At 37.6% G+C, this 22,779-nt stretch overlaps 1 protein-coding gene across 3 annotated transcripts; it reads right to left on the bottom strand.

Moving 5' to 3' along the window:
• Positions 1-6,523: 6,523 nt before the first annotated feature.
• Positions 6,524-22,373, bottom strand: zmp:0000000521 (spindlin-W). Of its 3 annotated transcripts, none has more exons than XM_036555789.1 (5): positions 22,289-22,373; positions 21,343-21,384; positions 16,630-16,877; positions 12,799-13,032; positions 6,524-10,610 (listed from the first exon to the last, which is right to left on the bottom strand). In XM_036555789.1, exons 2-5 carry the CDS (start codon positions 21,360-21,362, stop codon positions 10,405-10,407), a joined length of 708 nt encoding a protein of 235 aa, XP_036411682.1. In that variant the 5' UTR covers positions 21,363-21,384; positions 22,289-22,373; the 3' UTR covers positions 6,524-10,404. The 3 variants fall into 3 exon arrangements, with proteins under 3 accessions (XP_036411682.1, XP_036411680.1, XP_036411683.1); XM_036555787.1 differs by having other exon boundaries at positions 21,343-21,381; XM_036555790.1 differs by having other exon boundaries at positions 12,803-13,032; positions 21,343-21,381.
• Positions 22,374-22,779: the final 406 nt, after the last annotated feature.

The following is a 22,779-nucleotide window of genomic DNA, read 5'->3' as shown; positions in this document are numbered from 1 at the left end:
AGCCTTGAGATAACAAAAGACTGGTGGCCTCCCGAGAGAGAAAGACTACTGTATAAAAGCATTGTAACACTTCAGGTCCAGTGTTAGCAAGAATAACACAACAGCTGTGACAGTCTGACATACATAACATAGGCTACTCCCTCTTGTGCTTTATTGCTTAACTGTGAAGCAATAGAATAGGATGTGTCAGTAACACAACATTAAAAAGACTCCCACTGTTCTCAGGCTCACTGAAGCTTTATTTAACTCCTTCTGTAGTTTTAACATGTTCAAGCCACTGATGATGACAAAAAGCACGAGTGTTCATTTCTAAGAAAGCGACGCTCAGTAAAGTTAAGCATGTTTTATACTGTGCACTGGCACTCTAGGATTCCTAGGTTAAGCTGGATGTTTCAGAACATTTAATTTACGTAAAACCTCCTTACCAATAATACAACAGGTGGGGAAAGGGTTGATTTCTTGCGTAAAGCTTTGAGCTTGGATTAGAACGATGTCAGACATCATGCCAACAAGCATTCTCTACAAGGCAAGGATCATGATCAAAGAAATAAGTGGTATTTTGAGAAATAAAGCAAGGTAAAATAAAAACACAAAATGAATTGATGTAAGCTTCACTGAACTGTGAGTATGTGTGTGTCTAAGGGGGGCATCGAAAGACAGAAAAAAAGGAATAGTAGTGGAGAGAGAGTCTGTGTGCACACATTTGAAGATGTTTGAGAACCCACTTAACTTTCTCCATGGCTGTGAAGGTCTATAAGGGCCAGGGTGCTGATGGTCAGTGGGACACTGCCTTTCTGCATGGCCATCTCGTGTCTCAGCAACAGGCGTGGAGGCGTATGGAGCCGTGAATGGAGTGGTCAGTTTATCTGCATGGGTGAGAAGTCACTTCAGTTAAGTACACAAAGCTGCATTCTGTTTAAGGCTCTAAATACTGAAGCATTATACAGTGTGGATTTAAAGCTTAGAAAGTAAACACCAGAAAATATTTTAGATGTTTAATTAAATATCTCAAGGTTTTTGGAAACAACAAGTTATTGACTGATAAATAATTATCTGTGTAATATTCATATTTAGTAATTTCACGTGAAGTTACATGGCTCAAACTTTGATCAACTCTTTGCAAATAAGAGGCATTCTCAAAATTAATTTTATTATAGCTCAATTCTCAAAGTCCTGCAGCTTTCTCAATTATTATCGAACCATCTACAGCTCTATTTGTCATTTTGTTAATCAACATCCATTTAATTTTTACACTGATTCTAATTCCAATTCTGAATTGCAGTTTCAAACTTTTGAATAATAATATTTTCATTATTTTGGCTCACAAAAAAGGCATACAAAATAATGAGGCATGTAAAATGATAAGGAATCAATATGCCACAGATATATGGGTTCATGCTAGCAGCATAAGAATGTGCTGATTGACATACCAAGCAGAAAGGATGACTCCACAATGACAAAGCCTCCGATTTCCTCTAGAATGGGCAGAGCTATAGCAGCCATCTTTAGACAGTTGACCTGGAATGGTATAGGAAATTCAAAAACCAAACACCTTTACACGCAAAACAGCTTGATGCATCTTGGAGCTGTACATGCCTAGTCTTCTTGTTTCTTAAGTTTTACATTCATCCAGCATCCTTTTTAAACTAATTTTGCCTGCATTAGTGTGCATCAGTGATCAAATATAAATACCATTCTATCTCATATGGTGACATGGCAATGTCACTACACAGCAAAGGCACTTTTCTGCCGTTTGTACAGGTTGGACAACCAGATAGTTAGCCAATGTCATTTGCCTATAAGCAGAATTTAACGTCAATGTAGTGTTCACCTTATACATACCGAAAGTTAAGAGTATTGAACAGTCAACTACATTACAGTAATGAAAAAAACATACTTTGTGCAACACTAGTAGGAATACAGGTGGTTTTACTACTTGGGCCTTGTCATTACATACACTATACACAACCATTATTATCTTATCATCACCACTAAATTACAGTGAAATCAAATGTGCACAGTATATGCTGTACAAATGTATTAAACTCCCTCTCCCTCTGTAAGACATGTTCTTTCCTTGCTGTGATGACGACTTGGGCTCTAAGCTGGCTGTAGTGGTAGACCATCTGCTCGCCAGTCCCAGTATTGGCTCCTGTCATCAAAACCTGGAAACCTCATACTGTCTCTCAAAGCCAGAAAACTCAACAGATGTAGCAAAGTGATGCTGTATGTTAATGTGCCAGCATTACAGCTGTCAATCATGAGCATGTGGGGGTAGACAGATAGCCCACTCATACAGCCAGTAGAGTCATGAGAGGCTTTTAAGTAGGGATGCATCGATACCGATACTGGTATCGGGTAGATACCAACATCTGACACCCGCCGATACTATGTAACACAAGATGAGCATACACTGCCATGCTAACGAACAAATGCAGTGAAGGAGGCTCTGCTCACACAGAGAAGCGTTACTGACACTGTCACGGTTGGACACAAAGTCACTGGTCACTTCAAACATTCCGCCTTGGTATATATATTCGCACCAAACCTACACTGTGTGATTTTAGCCCGGTTTAAACACACAATCACAACTGCTTCCCCAATACAGGTGGGGACACGGAGGCTAAAAAACGTCAGTGGGAAAGTTGACATTTGATACCAAAGTCCATATATGTGACTTTTTAAACTTTTTTTTTCCTAAAAAATGGCTGTAGTGCACAACACGTTGAGTGAGAGAGCTTTATTTGAAATTGTCCATTGACAGAGCTGTCCATACGCGACAGTCTAGTTAAACGCACAGAGTCACCAAAGAACAAGATTTCTAAAATCGGCAAGTGTATGTCTCACTTTAGAGGATATTAAACTACAGCTCAAACAGCCAAAGAAAAGACTTCAGATGTAAAACTCTACAAGTTCCTCTGATGCATCAGCCTCTGATTCCTGTTGTCACTGTTCTACATAGACTGTTGTTGAAAGAAACCAATGAGGAGCAAAACTATGAAAGATGCTTTACTTACAGCTGTGCAGAGGCATTTTTCTGACGTGGAACAAAACCTGCTCTTCTCCACTGTAGCACTACTTGATCCTAGGAAACTAATGTAACATAGCTAGCTAATGTACTTCATTTAACTTCAGCTTGATTTTAATAATTTGACAGTAATTCGTTATGGCATCCGTGTTAGCAGCGACAAGCAAAATAGTATTAACCAATAATATCATGTTTCACCTCCATTGAGGTGTATCCGATCACAGGTAATCACTGACCTACCTACTCAGGGCCATCCCTGGACCGCACCCCCCCACCACCACCACTCCTCAAAAGCAAAAGTGTTTTGATCCTCCAGCGAGCACGTCCATCGTTACCTGCTGTCTGCCAATTCTCACCTGGTTAAAATTATACCAAACTCAGCATTTCAGAAACGGAAGGAAAGGAGACAAAGAAAGCAATAAACAATGTGTGAACCGTTTCTTTTAGAAAAAACAGTTGAGCCTAAAGTGCCAGACAGTAAATATGTTGTGGTAACATAAACTAGCTAGGTAATTAAAAACGCACACTGGAAGTTCCAGAGGCAATCACTGAGGGACAAAGAGTAGCATCTCTTCCTTTTCTGATACAGATGGTGTTCCAAACAATAAATCATTTGTTCGTCAGTTTCAGTGAAAATGACAGTATATATATATATATATATATATACTGTCATTTATATATATTTAGTTTTTCCTGTTTTGAATTTCGTTATACTTATTGTTTTGAAAGTTTAAGACCAATCCTTATTAAAGTACAGCAAGATTAATGATTCAAAGCACATTTTCCCTAACAAATACAACTTCATAAATACATTACATTACATTAAAACAGCCTTACCTCAGTTTCGTAGGCCTCTCAGCTGATGATGAGCAGAGGAAAAATGGGCCTGTGCAATCAGAAGGGACGAAGGGGAAGTTACGCTTAAGGCAGTCCATGTTTTGCAGTTTGTTCTGTGTCCAACCGCTTTGGAACATTTTTCATGTTTCTCCTGAAAATCTGTAGTTATTTGACAGAGCGAGTGCTTGGCGCTGAACAGATGTTTGTTTCCCAGGCCAGCGGTTGTGAAAAATTTCTACAGTGGTGCTGATGATGAAGCGACATGCCCCCTGCCGGTAGGCGTGTTTACCTAAACCCTTTGACATCTCCAGCTAACATGTATAATCTAGTTTTAATAATATACCTCATATATAAGATTATAATCTATATCACACTTTTTGTATGTTGTATAATCAATTAACAAAAAAATACTTTTGTTTATGGTGCTTGTTAGACGGGGCTATATGGATGAATAGCTAATGCTATCTAGTTAATTTCATTCATGCTAAGACAATAAGCAGAACACATCAAAAGATATCCAAATGCTTTTGATTCGTGTATTTTCATGCAGTTTAGAGACGGAATAAGAACCCAGGAAACCCAGGTGAAATAGTTAATTTAATGCTAACTGAGTTAACAGTTAATTTACCACAGGAATTATCTGAGCTTTACGTGATATTACACAACTCTCCTGCGAAAAAGTAACTGCAATCAGTTTAGCCTAACGTTAACTCAATATGGAATACTTAGCTCTAGCTAACATGACCAGCTGAAATCACAAACTAAAGGCTGAAGTAACAAACTAACGCTAATAACTTTACCAAACGACAAATTAACATGAGCTTGGTTACACCTCATGTTAACATATCAAATATTATATGCGTCTGTAAATATATTTCAGGGAAATAATTACGATAATTAAACCTGACAAACTGAACTATTTTCCTCAGCTGTAGGGTCTTAACCGTTGGCTGGGCTCGCGCAGTTTTCCGTTGAATTTTGAATTTGAAATTCAGATATTCTTGGGGAACCAGAGCCGGTTTATGAGGTACCTGGCCACTTCGAACTCCCCCCGTTATATCAAAAACAGGGCTGCTAAACAGCAGAGGGCGCCCGCGAGAGAATCTTAAATGAATGGGAGTAAAAGGCACTCAACGGCTAAAAACCAAAAGTTAAAATAGTTTCTAATCACTTGCCCAGAACGTTTTAGTTTTAGAAGGTAGAAGGATGTATTTCACTAAAAAAATAAAGAAATCTCGCCTAGCAGCTCATTGGCTGTTGGCGCTCACTGACGTCATGGACATACATGAGGTGCCGTTTTAAACTCCTATAACTCGAGTTTAAAAGCTCTTAAAAAATATAACAGCAGTGTTAAAATGTTTTATGCTATTCAGTGTTCAGGAAATTATTGCATTCATTTACATTAAAAATGTTTAAGCATTTATAAACTATGATTGTGCTCAAATGCTCCATATCAACCCATTCATTTTGGACTCGCTCGGGAGCGCCCTCTAGCGTTTGAGAAACCCGGAAGACATTGCAGAGTAGTAATTCTCTTCACTACAAGTTCTCTGTGCTAACCCCGCGTTTACACCGGCAGCGACGCGACAAAGCGGCATGAGGTCCTTCTTTTTCAGTGAGAGCTAGCGAGTTCGGGCGACAGGAGGCGGCGGGAACGTTGGCGACGCGAAGTGGGCGGAGTCTGCGACGCCACAAAGTTGAGTTTAACTTGATGCAAATTAGGAGCGAAGCGATCAGGCGATAACCAATAGGAATTGACCATTGAGCATTGGTGCGCGCTTCCTCCGCCACTGTAAAACAGTACGCTCCTTTATTGGTTCCTAGACAATTGTTCCTACTAGAGACGGAATAATGGCCGCGGTGCTTTCGCCGCAAATAGACAGTAACAGCTAAGACCAAATACTGTTTTCCTCACAAACTAACTGCACAGACGAGGAGTAAATAAAATACGCACACAAGCGATTTCACACCAGGATTTTTATTTTTTGCGGGAACGCATCTGATTTGTATATGACGTGTCTATATCAAGTGTCTACATTAATGCAAACCATGCATTAATATAGCCATGGCAACCAAAGGTCAGTTCGGGTTCAGAAACGCCCCTAGGCGATGAGCGATCAGCGATTTGGGCGACAAGAGGCAAAATTTCGTTGCTGGGGTGAACGCAGGGTAAGGATCAGTTCTCAAGAAGAATCTATGCATCATAGATCAGTATCTATCCACCCACCTGTACGGATCAGTCCTCGTTAAGACAACCTCAAGGGCACCAGATAAAACATTATCGGGGAGGGTATCTGAACAAGCTCTGCTCTAGAACATTATAGGAAACAAATTTTGTCTCTTAAACAAGTTAACAAGAAACAAGGTAAAAAGGTCAAATTAACCAGTACATTAGAAGACACACATCAAAGAACTTTCTAAGCAATTTATTACTACTATAACCCAATTGGGTCCAAGCATCACTCATAATAACTGATATTAAAGGTAATCTTCTATGAGAGGAGCTTATGTTGAGCACAAGCTGAAGAGTTAATCTTTTTCCTGGCTGCCTCAAGATCTGAACACACATTTGCAAATCAAATTCATAAAATCTGCTGCAAGTCAATGCACATTCTTCACAACAGTAAGCCCTCTTCTCTTCACTCATGAGAGACACCATTTTCAGTGCAAAAAATATCTCTTTTATTATTTATGATAGCATCGTTACACAAACAGACAACATGAACAGTTTTGACACTTCTTAACGCTGCCTACTGAAAAGTTAACTTTGGCAAAAAAAAAAAGCAGCAAAGTAACAGGAACACAGATAATAGAGGGAACCGGGGAAAGTACCGGAAGCTTGCGGACCGCACAAGAAATCACATTTACGGAGGAGCCGGAAAGAGAATTACTTATGCACAATTAACAAGAGAGAAAGAAACGGATAATGCAGCATGTACATCATTAATATATGCTTTAATCAAACCTGTCAAAGCTTGAGATTAACGTTTTCCCCCTTGTGTTCAGGGGGGCCATGAAACTCTCAAGATGAGAAATAAAGTATAGTACAAGTACTTATGAGGGTCTGTTGAAAATGAGTGCAAATGAATACATAGATCTTTCCACCCGAATGTAATCTGTGAATACTATGGAGAACAGTGAAAAAAAAAAAGAAAACAGAAGCATAATCCGCAACCTGAAAAAGTGTACAGCAGGGTTAAGTCCACGTTGTTTCAATGCCAATGATACAGCAAACTTTACAACGTATTAGGATAAATGCCCATCCTATCTGAAGGGATTTCTTCTATTTATGAAAACACCCAAATTCAGCAGGGTGTGCATTCTTGATAATTCTGTACAAATAACTGGTAGATTAACATACAACTACAGATTCCCTCTCTCTAGCACATTGGCACTAATGTAATGTGGAGACGTGTGACTGTCTCAGGGACAATAAAACTGCATGCAGCAAATGTTAAAAGTGGAGAGAACTGACTGGAAACTGCATCCCAAACTCAGTCATGCCACACATGGCAAGCTGGAATTCAAATGCAATCTAGTTCATGCACGTCAGTGTTGTGCTTTCAATTTACATTTTCAAAACAATCAAATCATTAAAAGTTCAAGGGACAAGATGCATGTGTTAAGAACATACAAGTCCCTTGTAATCTTTCTTTTTGATTAAAATTTTATTTTAATCAAATTGAAATCGATATGGTTTAAAATGGAACTAGTTTACAATAGTATCTTTGCTTCATCAATGAATAAAGTGAAGTCAAAAAGAAACAACAGTATTATTCCAAATCGAAATTTGCCTTTGGCGACTGTCTAGCAAACTGTTTTGTACCTTTCAGTGTCGGTCTGCTCAATTTGAAGTTTAAAAAAGAAATGATTCTACTTTCTTTTTTAGTCTGGAGAGGCCATGAGCTGTTGCTATAATTTTCTGGATTGTTATCTTGAGATAACAACTTTGTTATCCTGTGATCTCAGGATAACAAAGGTGTTAACTCAAGATAATAATCCAGAAAATTATAACGACCTAATGGCCTCTCCGGATTTATGTACTTTTTTATTTAACTGTCTGAATTGTTTTCATAGCTTAGTTCCTCTATGACTTGAGGAATTAAGCATACCAGGGCTAAGATAAAGTGCGACTGCTAAGAGCAAATATAGGCCAACAAATAAACACAAACAATAATTTCAAGCATACTTGCAGTATTTACAAAAAATACATATAAGTACATACATGGTTACGCCACTTAACCATTTTGAAAAGGAGCACATTCTGTGAATTGTCGAATGGTGAACGTCATCTGTTTCTAAATAACGTGCAATAACATTAAAAGGTGGTGCTAATATCTGGATATGTATAAGAGGGGAAATAAGTACATAAACTCACATCCTTGTTTTGGTGTTTCAGGATCAACTTAGTGACCCAACTTCAACAATAATATTTAATTTTTCTTTTTTTTATTTTCACCTCATGCTATATGAACAGCAAACAATTTGGGCACTATTTTAGATGAAACCTGGATAGAAACTATGAAAAGGTCATCAGGGTCCCAATTTTAATGTAATAATGACAACACATCAACCAGAGTTTATGAATTAAAAGTCCCATGTTTTAACCAGTGAACTCCTATAGTTATCAAATTTGAAAGCATAGAGTTAGAGTGTGGACAGTAAATACAACCAACTGTTCCGCGCCGCTACATCTAATACAGCTGTGATTAAATTTGAAGGGTTAATTGTATCCTTTTAGGAATTCAACAGTGATGACAGAAAAGCTAATGGTACACTCATTTAGGTGGGAGAACATCTTTATTGATAATACGCTTGATTAGCTGGCTACTAGGCTAATCTGCTTATGAAGTGCTACTTAGTTCACTTAGTTCCATTTTGTTGCTAGGTGAAACATTCAAAACAGCCCATCCGAAGGCTACCAACTGATCCAGAGTACTGATCTGAATAGGTTTGGCCATTCTACTCATTTAATTTCTATGATTCAAATGAGATTCTTGTTGCGTTATCAATCGTTTGGCTAGCATAAGTTGCCTCCAAAAGCTACACCCTGTCAGTTAAAACATCCCTCCAATTGGAGAATCAGAAGGAATTTTTTCTGCTTATCCAGCCTGCTGGATAGACTTGATTTAAATCAAACTTTAGGTACATCTGGGTTTGCTTAGCTAGATAACCCTATTAACCATTCAGACCAACTACATAGAAAATGTAAATTTAATTTAACAGTTGAGGCATATGGTCATCATTTTTTACATAATTTTGTTGGACATAAAATCTCAATTTTCAGTCATACATAAATATATTTTTAGCAACAGGACAGCTTCTTTTTCATGGTGTACATATTTCTACCGATGATGTTCAAAGTCTGCTTTCCGCAAGTTTTGACACAACGGCACATAGACGCTGATGAGCTAATGCTTTTGTGTGCACATATACACGCTTTTCTGCTATTCACACTTTTAAGTCAAAAATAATGCACAAAGAAACATGATTTTACAAAGGAAGAACAGACTACCTCTTTTCAAGAACCCTTAACTGATGCTGCTACACATGGGGTTTTAAAGAGCTTTGGGTGACCTTTCTTCTATGTTGGACCAAAAGGTCTTTTGACTACAATTTCTCCACAGAAAGCTTTTTTTACTTTGATATCAAATCTTCTTGGAAAGTGTAGCCATCTTGCACTAAGGATTTAGTACAAAACTGTAAAATTACTGGAATTTGACTGAGAGTGCTACACTTAAACTGCAGTTTCTTTTGTCAACCTTGACAAAACTTTCTGAACTACAATGGAAAATATATGCAAGAGAAACAGAAAAGCTTTCAGCTCACTAAGATAATAAATAGTTCCTTAATTCTTACAGAAATTATAACTATTAGCTTAAAATTTCTTAGCTTGAGTGCTATTTACTGTCCAAATATTCAGCTGTATGAAAGTGTTGGGGTCCACTGTTTGTGACACACAGCTATTGACCACCAGTCACATTTTAAATCAATCCTCTTTAAGTGAGGATGCAAAACAATCAAAAAGGTATGGTGTTATTCAACCCCAAACGTAAGCATTTCAACACGTACAACTTAAGCATTTCTGTAACGTCATGTGTAATGGCGTAGAACTATTACTGATACATACTAAGGTATGAACATCAATAAATACACTGTGTACCTCTGGGAACAGCTGTTTTCTAATTATTCCTGTTTCCAATTATTAAGCCTCCAATCAGGAATGGCTGAAAGTGAAAATGGCTAAATATTAAATCCCATAACGGTATGTCTCTCAACATTCTTGGAGCTAAACAACTGTGACTGCCTTTTAGCAATTCCTGATTGAGCTTTGTTCTCTAAGCTTACGTCAACGGTGTGACATCCACGAACATGACACGCGTGAATTAACAAACCATAGACACTTCACACAGTTGCACCCCTCCACGCACCATCCCTCCATAGCAACTCAAGGTGGAGACAGCACAACGAGAGGTGACGACATAAGCTATGGGGAGGTGACGGTGAGTTTTGTTTTCGTTTACTTGTTCTTGTTTTCTTTAGGTCGTCTTGACCAGATCGTAGACGTGAATGTGGAAATCATCGTCGTATTTGATGTAGTAGACGGAGGGCTTGGCGGGGACTTGGTAGATGACTAGACCGGTTCTCTTCACTCCTTTATCGGTGACATATTCCACCTGCTTACCCACAAGGCTCTCCGTCTCCTCACCTGGTTTACGGTCAGCAGGCAGCAGGTGCTTGTTCTCTGAGGAGCACACAAGGATGGACAGATTTTTATTTTTTTTCCACAGTGTTAGTTGGAGCTAATTCTAACCCACTATTTAAATCCATCCCATGATAAGTATTTCTGTATACACGCTATAAAGCAACAGCTTGATGAAACATCTAATTTACGCAATTTTCAGTTGCCAGTATCCCAGCATTAGCATGGGAATTTCTTACTGTAAACTGTAAGAATGGACAAAAGTATGTTGCATAGCCTGTAAGAATCTGCAGTATTTTCATATTTCTTACAACCTGAAATTCATCAGTACTTTTGTCCATTTTAATGACAAGATGTTAAACAGTATCGGAAATCACATAAACAAGTCTGTTTGAGATTACCAACTTAAATTGTTTTGAGGTGTTTGATATTTTAGGCATGCAGTTTGTACAATGCTAATTTTACCTGAGCCTCCATTAGTTGTTAGCCACATTAGCTTGATAGATCCAGTGTAAAACAAGAGAAGCAAACTTTAGACACCAAACATCTTGACTACATTTGGGATAAGGGGAATATTGTGTAAACTAGATTAAAATAGTCCCAGGTGCTATAAGTTTGGTAGCATTGCAATAGAACTAAGCCTGTCTATAAAATGAGAGCATGTTCCATAGTGAACAACTGACTGTGTTCGGCATCACTAGGAGTCAAACTTAGGCTTCAGCGTAATAGTAGGCAGTATGGCCAAAAAGGTACATCATGTTATAATTAGGATTCAGTATCTATCATGTTATGGTGTGTTTCTGAATATTTTTTTTATCAAATAAAACCATTTTGGATGCTTAATTAAGCCTTTGTAGCCAATATCTATTTACTCTGCTACTGCTACTATGTTCTCTGTAATTGGACTGTATTCTCTCATTAGAGTAGGTTGATCAGTTCAGTGGAGAGCCAATAAATTACCAATGCTGAACAAAAGCAGAACTTAACCAGCTTTGTCAAACCAACGTTGTCACTCTTTGTTAAGTAACTTAATATTATTTTACAGCTAAGTTAAGCAAAAATCAAATTATATTTGTATATGCTATATTTTACTTAATGATTGGTTTTATATTCATGTAGTAGTACGGAGGTGGAAACGTCAGAATTGAGCACAGCAAAGACACCATTTTTTTAATATTTCAGATGGAATTTCAGTGGCAGACATTTAAAAATAGCTGTGTTCCAAAAAAATATATATATATTTAAATGTTTGTGAACCCCTCAACCCTTCCACCCCAGCCACTGCATTATCTGTGTTTATTTACTACATACCAATTTAAGATAATGACAAAAATCATACCTCAAGAAGAATTTCAGCTGGAATATTGCCACTTACTAAAAGGGTGTCCTTATCTCATCACTTTTTCACTCCTCATCTGGAATAACTCATTCACAGAACAATATCCATTGTTATCCACTTACAACTAGCACCACTGAATCACTGGAATTAATATCTTCCACAGGGCCGTAATGTGATCCTTTCATTTCTAAATTGGATTTACACAACTCTGAAACAACACAATCCTTAAATAAAAGACTGTACTCTTCACTGATTCCATTGCCAATGCTGGACCACACTGAGATCTACTGAAATTACACACCGCTGGGCTATTCCTGAAAAAAGCCATGCAAAACCAACACACGCTGTGCTTTTAGAATCTCACTCAGGAGATGACCTTATTTAGCCATCTGCAAGTGGCAGAGCCACAGAATTATTTACAAACAGGCTGTCTTAAGGTGACTGAGCACTCACGACAACACCCATATAAAAAAATATCAGCCCACGCACCTATTTTAAGAAGACAGACAAGGAAGTGAAACTGATTGAGGTGTTTGAAAAAAAGACAGACTGAAAAAAGGAATGCACGTTCCTTTTACCTTGAATAAATTCTGTTTGCGTGGAAAAAAGATAATCTATTTGTGTCAGTGCAGTGACACTGCTAGGGGATTTTATTTTTTTAAGCATGACCGAAATGTTATATAAGCAGCATATACTGGCTGTGCACTTTATCATAAGATCAAGCCTAAAGTGAATCATTTCAGAATTACTGCCAAAGAGGAAGAGCACACGACTGACAATGAACAGGCAATGGTACTGGAAAGCAAAGCAAGTTATGATGCAGTCATGCATCTTCAGACAGTACACCGTACTATGATTTCACTGGTTAGCGTAAGGCTACCAGTCACTCACCTGCCTCAGGTAAAATTCGGAGGTCGCCGTCCTTGTAGTCGTCCCACAGTTGGTACATGTACAGCACTGGGTCTTTCTCATATGTGATGTAATACCAGTTAGTCATGATGGGGGCCCGAGAGAGCACCATCCCTCTCCATTCGTTCTTCTCTCCATCCTCTTTCTCGAAGAGATGCTCCACCGCTTTCCCCACCAGATCCTCTGCGTCATGTGGTACCTTGATCTTGTTGTTTACTGTAAAACGCAGGACAAATATCATTAGGAATTCATTGCCTGTAAGACTCAATGAACAGGGATAATTTACCACGACAGAAATCAACACTTAAAGTGTCTTAAAGAGGTTCAATATGTTAATATGTTATTTGTCGTGTTATGCAGTATTCTGTAAAACAGTGTTTTTTCATTTCACTTTCATTCATCAATGTTCTCTCATTACAATACCCAGTACAAGAATTGTGAATCCTTGTGGTGTCAACCAACCTAACTGATAGCCTAGCCACTAAACTATAAGCCAATGAACCCAAGCAAGCTAACATTAGCGTAAATCTCGGCCGTCAAACAAACTCTTAATGAAAACACTGGTTCTATCATCATTCGAAACATAATGGACGCAAGAAAATTTTTTTTATCCTTTCAGCCAAACTGAGGTAAGGTATCTAACAGCCATGTAACTACCTTGCTATAATCAGCTTCCCTGTAGTGACTATGGCTTCCTTCAGTTTGCATGTCCATTTAAGACAAACAAACACAATTACAATTAATTGTGTTGTGTACTTATACAATTAAACTCAGTGATGTTCATGTTCAAATGATATATCCAGTCACTCCAACAGATTGGAAAACAATAAGGAAGCACTACGGTCTATACGGTCTCTACTGTTGTAAGAAAAACTGCTAATCGTGCAAACAAAACATAAACAATAATATGAAATAATGGCAGTGCTGTGATAGAGCAAAATCTGCGAGAGGAAACCACAGAAAGCAGAATGCTTTGATTACTCGATTAATGAAAAAATAGCTTATAGACAAACTGTTAAAGAACCTGGAGCTTAAGATGACGATGGGATACATTCTAAAAGACTGGACTGTACATGAACTCCACCCTAGAATAACAAACACATGTAGCGCTATAATATTCAACATCCTCAAAAATAACATTATTCAAAAAAATTGCACAAGTTCAGCATTGTCTTGTAATAGTTTCTCATGAAGCCAAACTTAGAATCTCTGTGCAGTTAATGAAGGGCATTATGAACAAGGGTCTCTCAGGTTTAGCTGCTTGACAACGGGGTTTTCATGTTGGCACTGGGTGGAAAGTGTCTGACCATAGATAACAATCAGACAACTGTTCCATTTACTTTTCTGACCCATCCCAAAACAGGGTCAAGAATAAGTAGACTGCCAGGGTTCTACAAAAAAGCACTAGAGAACTTTTCCCTTTATTCCTGCTATCAGTCAAAGATGATGTTTGGTTCCATGATCAGATTTTTTCTATGCTGTAGAAAAGAAACATAATCTATGATGTTCTTTTCTTGTTGTTTCTTTGATTGATCACTAATTGTGCAAATGTTTTATGTATATGCAAAACATATTTTCCTGTAACTTCTCAGTGCACTTCTCTGTTGTATAAGAGGGCCATTTAACTGCTGGTTGTTTTGCTTAACATCCTGTTTAAATGCCAGCATGCATAATCAACACGCTTGGCTTTAATCTGATAGTGCCGTACTGGCTAACAGTTCTACAAATATGTAGTTAAGCCTAGTATTAACTGTTTCTCTGATGCTGCCGTGCAGCAAACAGTAAAATAAATCTTTTGACCCCTGAGATTTACAAACCCAATTCCCAAAAAATGGGAAAGTTTGTAAAATACTAATAAAAGCAGAAAGTAGTGATTAGTAAATTGACCTGTATTAAATTGAAAACAGTACAAAATTACAACATTTGATGTTTTACCTTCTGAATGTCATTGTTTTATGTAACTATACACTCATTCCAAATTTGATGCCTGCAACACGTTTCAAAAAAGTTGGGATAGGAGCATGTTTACCACTGTGTTGCATCACCTTTCTTTTTAAGAACACTTAAAAAGTGAAAAACTCAGTTTTGAAAGCACATTTTTTGCCATTCTTCTGTCATATGACTCTTTAGCTATGCAACTGTGTATGGGTTTTTAAATGTTGTGTTTTACACAATTTTTTCAATGGGTGACTGTTCCTTTTTTAACTACAGGAAGGTCAGCCAAGCACTTTCTGCTTATGTAGCCACACTGTTTATTCATGAGCAGAATGTGGCTTGGTGGTGTTATGTTAAAACAAGCATGGATGTCTCATAAAAAGACGTACTCTAAGCAAAGTATGTTTCTCAAAATTTGTCCAGCATTAATTGTGCCTTCTCAGATGTTTAAGTTACCCACTAATACCCCACACCTTTGCTTTAGAACTTCACACAAGTCTTTTACTTTTAAAGCATTTGTGCATACAGCAACAGGGTTTATCAACAACAGCTGAAAATTAGCTGATTGCCAATGTAAATGCCAGTGGTTTGTCAAAGTATTCCTGAACCCATGCATCATAGAAACATGCCACTTCTCCACTCCATCACAGAAGCAGTGCCTTCTGAGGGATCAAAGGTCACAGGCATTCAGTAGTGTTTTTTGGCTTTATTATTTTATGCACACAGACTTCTCCAGATCTCTTGAATCTGCTGAAGATATTAAGCTCCAAAAAGCGTGAAATAGCTAAAATCCTCGCAATCGAACGTTATTTTTAAACTGGATTTTTTGCTGATGCATTTTTGTCAAAGTGGCAAGCGTTGACCCATACTTGCTCATAAAGAACTAGGTCTTTTCTTTATGCTCCTTGTATACCAAAGCATGATTACATCCCCTGTTTAGGATGGGTTTTTTTTTTAACACACTCACAATGCTCCTAGTCTTTGTCTCTGTCAAAACTTTTTTTGGAATGTGTTGCAGTTCAGAATGAGCATATTTAATATTTACATATCTTGTCTTTGTACTGGTTTATTCCAATAATAATAAAGTTGATTTATAAATCACTGTTTTCTGCTTTTAATCTGCATTTTACATACTGGCCCAACTTTTTTGGAATAGGGTTTATTAATTCACTATTATGAGACCACTATTACGAGTGTTATGGTAAACCACCAGTTCTTTACTAAACTGGACAGCTATGCAGGTAAAATAGGCAAAATTCTGTTCTTGCATAGGTGTTCCTAAATCAAAATTGTGGTTGCATTTTGAGCATTTTGCTCACACTGACAAAACCTGCCCTGGTGCAGACTTGTGAATACCAAATAAGTTTCTGAGCTGAACAAAAGCAGCATGATATTGCATCATGGATTGCCTCAATCAACACAAAGCTAATTCATATAAAAAGAATGTTACACCAAACAAACTCTTTGCTCAAACAAAAGCATCATGGTATTACATCACAGCTTGTTCAGTACACAAAAAGCTTGTTCGTCAAAATATGTGCTGTTCTTTCCAGATCTAAATAGGAAACTGATCTAAATTCATACATCAGTTTTATCTGACTATTCAAATTTGCTGAGGTATTATAAGTCCTAACAGGTCTGTTCTAAACACAGGCTTAGAGGAGCTCATCTTAGACACTCAGTTTAAAGACGGTGTGCAATGTACTGCAATGGTAATTTAACCAGCATGCTGCATATAAGATAGAAGGCAGCTTTTTTCTGTGTCTAGAAAGAAAAAACGTCCAGAACACTTTCTGCATCCCTTGCAATGTGAGATGTGCTCAGCTAACTTCCTGTGTGCACTCTGGCGGCTTCCTGTTTTGACCCAACAATACTCACCCACTTTCTCGGTGAGAACCTGCAGGTTGGACACCCTTTCATCTTTGAACAGCTCGATACCATAGACGCAGTCGAAGCCGTCGTATTTCACCATGTATAGCGAGGAGTTGACGCTGAGCCGGTCCAGCACTGTGCCCTTCCACTTAGTGAGCGCACCTTTCTCCCTCCAACTGTGCTGTATCCTCTTGCCCAGCAGGTTGTTTGGGTCGAGGGTGAGTGTGTCACTCAGCTCCCCACTGCTGCGCTTCCTATGGGATGGAAAAAATGTAAAGAAAAATGAAAAATGTGCATTATACTGTACAGCAGAACCAACAATAACTCTTTATTTTAAGATTTGTTTGTTAACAATTAATGAACCATTAACAATAAATAAATAATTGGTAAACATTTGCTCCTCCATTAACTGTCAAGTGATCAATTTTAGGCCATATCTACTAATTAAGTTATATAAACTTTTGTTTGACTAACATTGTTAAAAGCTGACGAATGCCTTCTTCAGCTCACTTGACTTGCTTTTAAATACCCTCTGTATGTATAACAGGCCTCAGCAATTTATTATTACACTTTCAAACAGAGTGACCTACAAATCACTGTAAAAGGAATGGTCAGTTGTTTATGAGTTATAATCAACAAAACATGCAGACATTCAGAACATGCTTGCAACTGAAATTTGAACATTTGCTTGCATTTACTACCATGTTTGGTCAATGTAAATTCACAAATCATTACGTCTTAATACTCCTTCATTAACATGTCTAATAAAGACATTTCATGTACGCTTGCAACTGAAAGATTACAACCAATTCACACTTAAGTCATTAATTTACAAACTAACTTATTGAGGACCTTATTAATGTATCATATAAATACTTCTATACCACATTTCTAAGCTTGCTGACAAATGATATGGTTCTATTTACTAGTGCATTTTAATGGCTAAAGGTTTAATAACAGTTAAGAAGAAGGACTTAAAGAGTTACCAAGTACAGGTAGTAGGGCTGTCACAATTACTTGATTAAATTGCACTGATTTGTTTGCATTTTGCACAATAATAATGTATACTTTAAATTCCCCTATTGGTCTTTACAGTAAGAAAAACAGCATTATGGACAGTAACTTTTCTATGCATTTTTTTGCCACATAGTATTTAAGTGTTTTAAGGACTTCATTTCAGTTAAAATGTTGTGAGATTTTTAAAAGCATATACATGGCTTGTTATTGTTCAGTTCATTTTCACAGTTTGAAACAGACTGATCAATTAGTTGACTCAATTTCTTCTATAATTGACAGACAGCTAAAATTAATTAGAAGTAAAAGTAAAGAGTAATTAGAGTAAAGCCGCAGTCACACTAGACTTTTGCAGTTTTTGCCACCTTGCAAAATGGGCGTGAATGAGCCTGTCTGGAAGACAGTGCAGTTAGCAAGCTGGCTAACTTGCTAACCATTAACAGTAACGACAAAAAAGTGAACAACATTGTAACAGATAATTATATACCTGTGGGAGTGTAGTAATAGTAGTAGTAATTTTATTATTAGTGCTTTGCAGTCAATGACTGAATTCACACACTAATTTACAACAAAATCAATAAAACAGACTGTCATATATACCTACACATCTAAAGAAATTACTATGAACAATATAACCGTATATTATTACAAAGCACAAGCACCACAGTTACCCAAAACATACCTAGCCAACTTTAACAAATCCTGAATAAATATAACTATCCTTTATCAAAATCTATCTATAATGTATATTTATTATTAATAAGTCTGATAAGATGGGGGATGGGGGATTATATTAACGGTCAGTCCTCAGCAATGGAATATTAAGATAATGGCTGTTGCTTGTGGTCCATTATGATATCTCTTCTCTAGAGGGTGGAAGCCAGTCTGAAATCGTAGAAAGTTGCAGAGATTATGTAAACTTCGGGCAAATAGTGCTGCACACTAAGACAAACCAGAAAAGTGTAGATAGCTATATACTTGCCACAGCATTGTGCTACATTCAGATCTGTAGCAAAAATGTGTAGATACCTGGCATGGTTGGCAGCAGTGAAATGGCTTATGTGCAGCTGCAGTTAGCCATGGAGCTAACATCACAGCCAGAAAGCTGGGTAACTTGTTTAAAACAAACAGTAAAAAAGTAAAGCATCCTGGAACATTAATTTTAGAGGTACTATGAGGCCCCACCCCTTCAGAGGTCAGGAGAAACACAAAGCGGTAGCCCTTTTGGTTTAAGAAAAGAAACTTAATCTGGATGTGTGACTGATCCTTCAGGAGCAGCAAAATACTGTAAAAAAGATGGCCACAATATTTTTTATCATTACTGTAATATTAGCCATTGCAAGGCTGTGATATGCAAATGAGAGTTTATCAATTCACTAAATATTTGCATTGTGAGCATTCTGACTAATCACAAATGTTCTCTGGATGTTTGGATGAACCAAGGCATGTGTGTTTTGAGTCTTTCTGATAAGGTGCTAGAAAAGACACTCTCATGCAACAGAGCATGCGACTTGGCCTTTATCAACATCTGCCCTTCCTACTCAGGTGTGCAGAATTCAGCATGGCTGTGGTCATAAAGGTTGGCTTCAGATAAGACTGGTATTTTAAAGTACCTCTAAAGTCATAAGTTAAACCATAAAAAGTCATCTATGATGGTTAATAAATTGTTATATAAACATTTTTACGTAGTGTCAAAGTTAACACATTAAAAACATCTTGAAAAAAAGGTATTTCCAGCTACTGCCATGCCATGAATTTGTTTATCACTGAAGTGCACTGAGTCCAAAGTATAATTTACAAACAAAACTCACTGCTAAAGTCAGTAACATCAGTAAAGCTAGCACAGAGGATGCTGGCAGACAACGCTGCTTGTGAAAGACTACTAATAATTTAACAACCTACAAACTAACAAAAGCATTACTAAAATGGAAAGCTCCAGTTTCCCCTGAAACAAAAGGTAACATAGTGGTATGCGAGGTTACAATTACAGACGAGTTGGGACATGCAGCCACTGTTACTGTTACAGGATGCTAGTGATGCAAATTGGAAATATTAATGTAGTTTATATATTCAGGTTCAAGCTGAATTGATTAAGGTAATAAATACATTCTGATGAGGGTTATTTTGTCCATTCATATAGCTATTCAATTAGAGCAATTAAAGCAAACTACAACAAACAATTGCAGTTCATTATTATAATCGTTTTTGACAGCCCTAATATTTTACTTATTATGGTTATAAACAAGTAAAGTTGTCTCGTTATTCTGTAGTTGGTGTCATGCCCATATTAGGAGTTCCAGATCTAAGCCGGTTTTCTCTTGCTATCGCGCATTATAATAAACAAAACAGTTCTAAAATCAACGTTTTGTCTTATGTGCATTTTTCCTCTGATCGCATTTGGTTAAACTGAATTACACTGTCACTGAGGAGTCAAAACGCAAATTAACACTGCTGCGCACTGAATGGATTTCATAAGACTAGCAACTTCACCAAAACATTGCAAACAAATCAGCAAGCTACCAAGTGTGGTAGTTAAGTTGCTTTGGCAGTAGTAAAGTACAGTAAGAGTAGCTGGTGTCATTACAAACAGTGATCAAGTTTAATAGTAAACTTTCTTTTATGTGACATTTCAATATGCAGGAGTGGGAGCTTGGTATTACCATGGATATAGTGTAGACTATATTTTTGGTCTATATGTTCTCTGAGCTTGCCTGAGCACAAACTTTAAGAATTTTTTTTTAAAAGGATCAACCCAATGACAAAAAAGTTTTTCAGGTTAAATTTAGTCTATTGATCATTACTTCCTGGACTACTGATTTTTACCAAAACAATAGAAAATCTAAATTTGACTGAGAATAAAAGTATGAAAATTGCATCAGAAAAGCAAAACAAATACTGTGAGATGTTCATCCAAAACAGTAAAACCCAATCATAAAAACTGTTGGTGTAATTATAAAAGTAAACATATATGCATATGTTTCTACATATATACACATATTATATCAGATAAGTATACACTTGCTACAGCATTGTGCGACATGCTGATCTGTAGCAAAAAAGTATATAGTATAAGATAACTGGCCTGGTTAGAAACAGTAAAGTGAGTTGTGTGCAGCTGCAGTTAGCCATGGAGCTAACATCACAGTTAGCAAGCTCACTGACTCATTTAAAGCAAACAGTAAAACCTCAGAAGACACTAATTTAATGTTTAAAAGTTTGTGCTTAGATGCTAGCTGAATTAGTATTTGCTCCGCTTTGAATCTGGATGTTTAAGATGCAAAATCAGTCATCGGGGCAATTTGAAATGAATGCAAGTTTGCTTGTGAAATTTCGCTAGTAAACGCAAGTGTGACTGGGCCTTAGCAGCAAAATGATCAAACCATATGGTTAAAAGTGAGCTTTTATCACTTCAGATTGACTTTAGTCTATTGATCATTACTTCCTTGACTACTGATTTTTACCAAAGAAATTCTAAATTTGATTGTGAATCAAAGTATGAAAAAAGTAAAACAAGTACTGTGAGATGCTCACCACTTTACACCAAACACAACAAGTTCTGCAGCAGTTTTCTTTATCATTCTACATTTAGTTGCTGGACATGAATGGGTTAAACCAAGAAAGCTCCTTGCACAATACAGCTTGACCTGTGCCTGTGGACCATGTTAATGTTTGTGTATCTTACACTGGAAAAGTTATTGCACTTACCTGCCCCTTTTCTTGGACATGTTTCCAATTCAACAACAGCTGCTGGCAAAGTATCAGAAGGCAGAAGTTTAAGGGAAATGCAGAATTAACCATGTGAACGACAGGGGGAATAAGTCATGCATACAGTCACAAGCACACTTGTAACGTCTACATTTATGGTCAGACACGTGATTTTGACAGGAGTGAGTGGGACCACTAGAACTAGAACAACTGTTTGTGTGTTTTCCCCTCACTCCATAACCTCTTTGCCTGTTATAACGAGATAAGCCCTGAAACTGCTCCACTGGCTCTTCAGTACACTGTCAAATTCTCTTCTTGTCATCTGCTGCTCTCTGATTGCTGCTTTGACTCAGCTAACCTACGTTGACTGCAGCGCCGGATGTCAACAACATCGCCGTGTTGCATAATCAGCTCCATAAAATTAATCCGGCGCTGCATGGATAAACTGGTTGAGCTGTAATCTGAATCTTACATGTTCTTACTGTGTGAAGAGACATGTTACACTGTTTACCAGCACGACAAGTGCTAATACTGCGGCAATACTGAGAGAGACCTAACCTTGCTGGCTGGGTTAGTTTACTTAACGCTAGCCTATTTTCCACTGCAGCTAAAACAAAGGTGTTTATAGCTTTTCATGCCTGTAAACAGGAAAACCGTTTCATAACTGTCCAAACAGTGTACGAGTAATGTGTTCCTCAAAGTACTCTGATATTCAACAGAATTGCTAACTACTGTGTTTAACGTCACTAAAAACCCCTCCGACTACCAGCAGGCGACCAAACGACCAACACTGCTAGCAAAGCTAGCTAACATTAGCTAACCATTGTCTTTACGGTAACATGCGCAACAGGCAAAGCCACCTTTATTTGCTTTCTTTCTTTATATATTTGACTGCCAAAGTCACGTACAAGCCTCCTCTGGGCGCACTGTTATAACAAAAAATTACCTGGCCTTTATTTTCATGTCTATGTCGGACTTCCCTCTGCAGAGAATCGTCTACCTCATAGACTGGCCCAGTCGCGACGTCAAGGAGGCGCCAGTCATTGAGGACTGAAAACTACAGAAACCATAATGCAGTGGCGAAGGAATGTAAGACGAAAGCGTTGGCTTGTCTTCGCAAGGTGTTGTGGGAAATGGAGTTCTCTTTTTTTCCAGCTCTTCCTTCTCGAACGTGGGGGCGTGTGAACCTGGAAGAGGAGCCGTGCATTCCTTCACTTTACGCTCTGGAAGTGACACTAAGATCAGATTTAGCACTCAGTCTGGCAAACATTAGAAACTGTAACGATGCGTATTTAATAGATGCTTATATCAGCAGGCTGTTCATGATGTGTGGAGTAACTATTATTGTAATTACACAGTTGTAGTGAAATAACAATGCTTATAAAGTTTATGCATGTTTGTAGGGATTTATAGGGATTACACTGTGAAGTGCTAAAT

This window comes from Colossoma macropomum, unplaced genomic scaffold, assembly GCF_904425465.1.
Source record: "Colossoma macropomum unplaced genomic scaffold, Colossoma_macropomum, whole genome shotgun sequence".
Lineage (NCBI taxonomy): Eukaryota > Metazoa > Chordata > Actinopteri > Characiformes > Serrasalmidae > Colossoma > Colossoma macropomum.
This window is presented reverse-complemented; position numbering and strand designations above follow the sequence as displayed.

Excerpts from the sequence above, each read along its gene's own strand:
- zmp:0000000521 (XM_036555789.1), bottom strand. The coding sequence starts at position 21,362 with ATGTCCAAGAAAAGGGGCAG. Across the intron at positions 16,878-21,342 it reads ATGTCCAAGAAAAGGGGCAG|GAAGCGCAGCAGTGGGGAGC; the intron begins GTAAGTGCAATA and ends TCCATCCCATAG. Across the intron at positions 10,611-12,798 it reads CCGAATTTTACCTGAGGCAG|AGAACAAGCACCTGCTGCCT; the intron begins GTGAGTGACTGG and ends TGTGCTCCTCAG.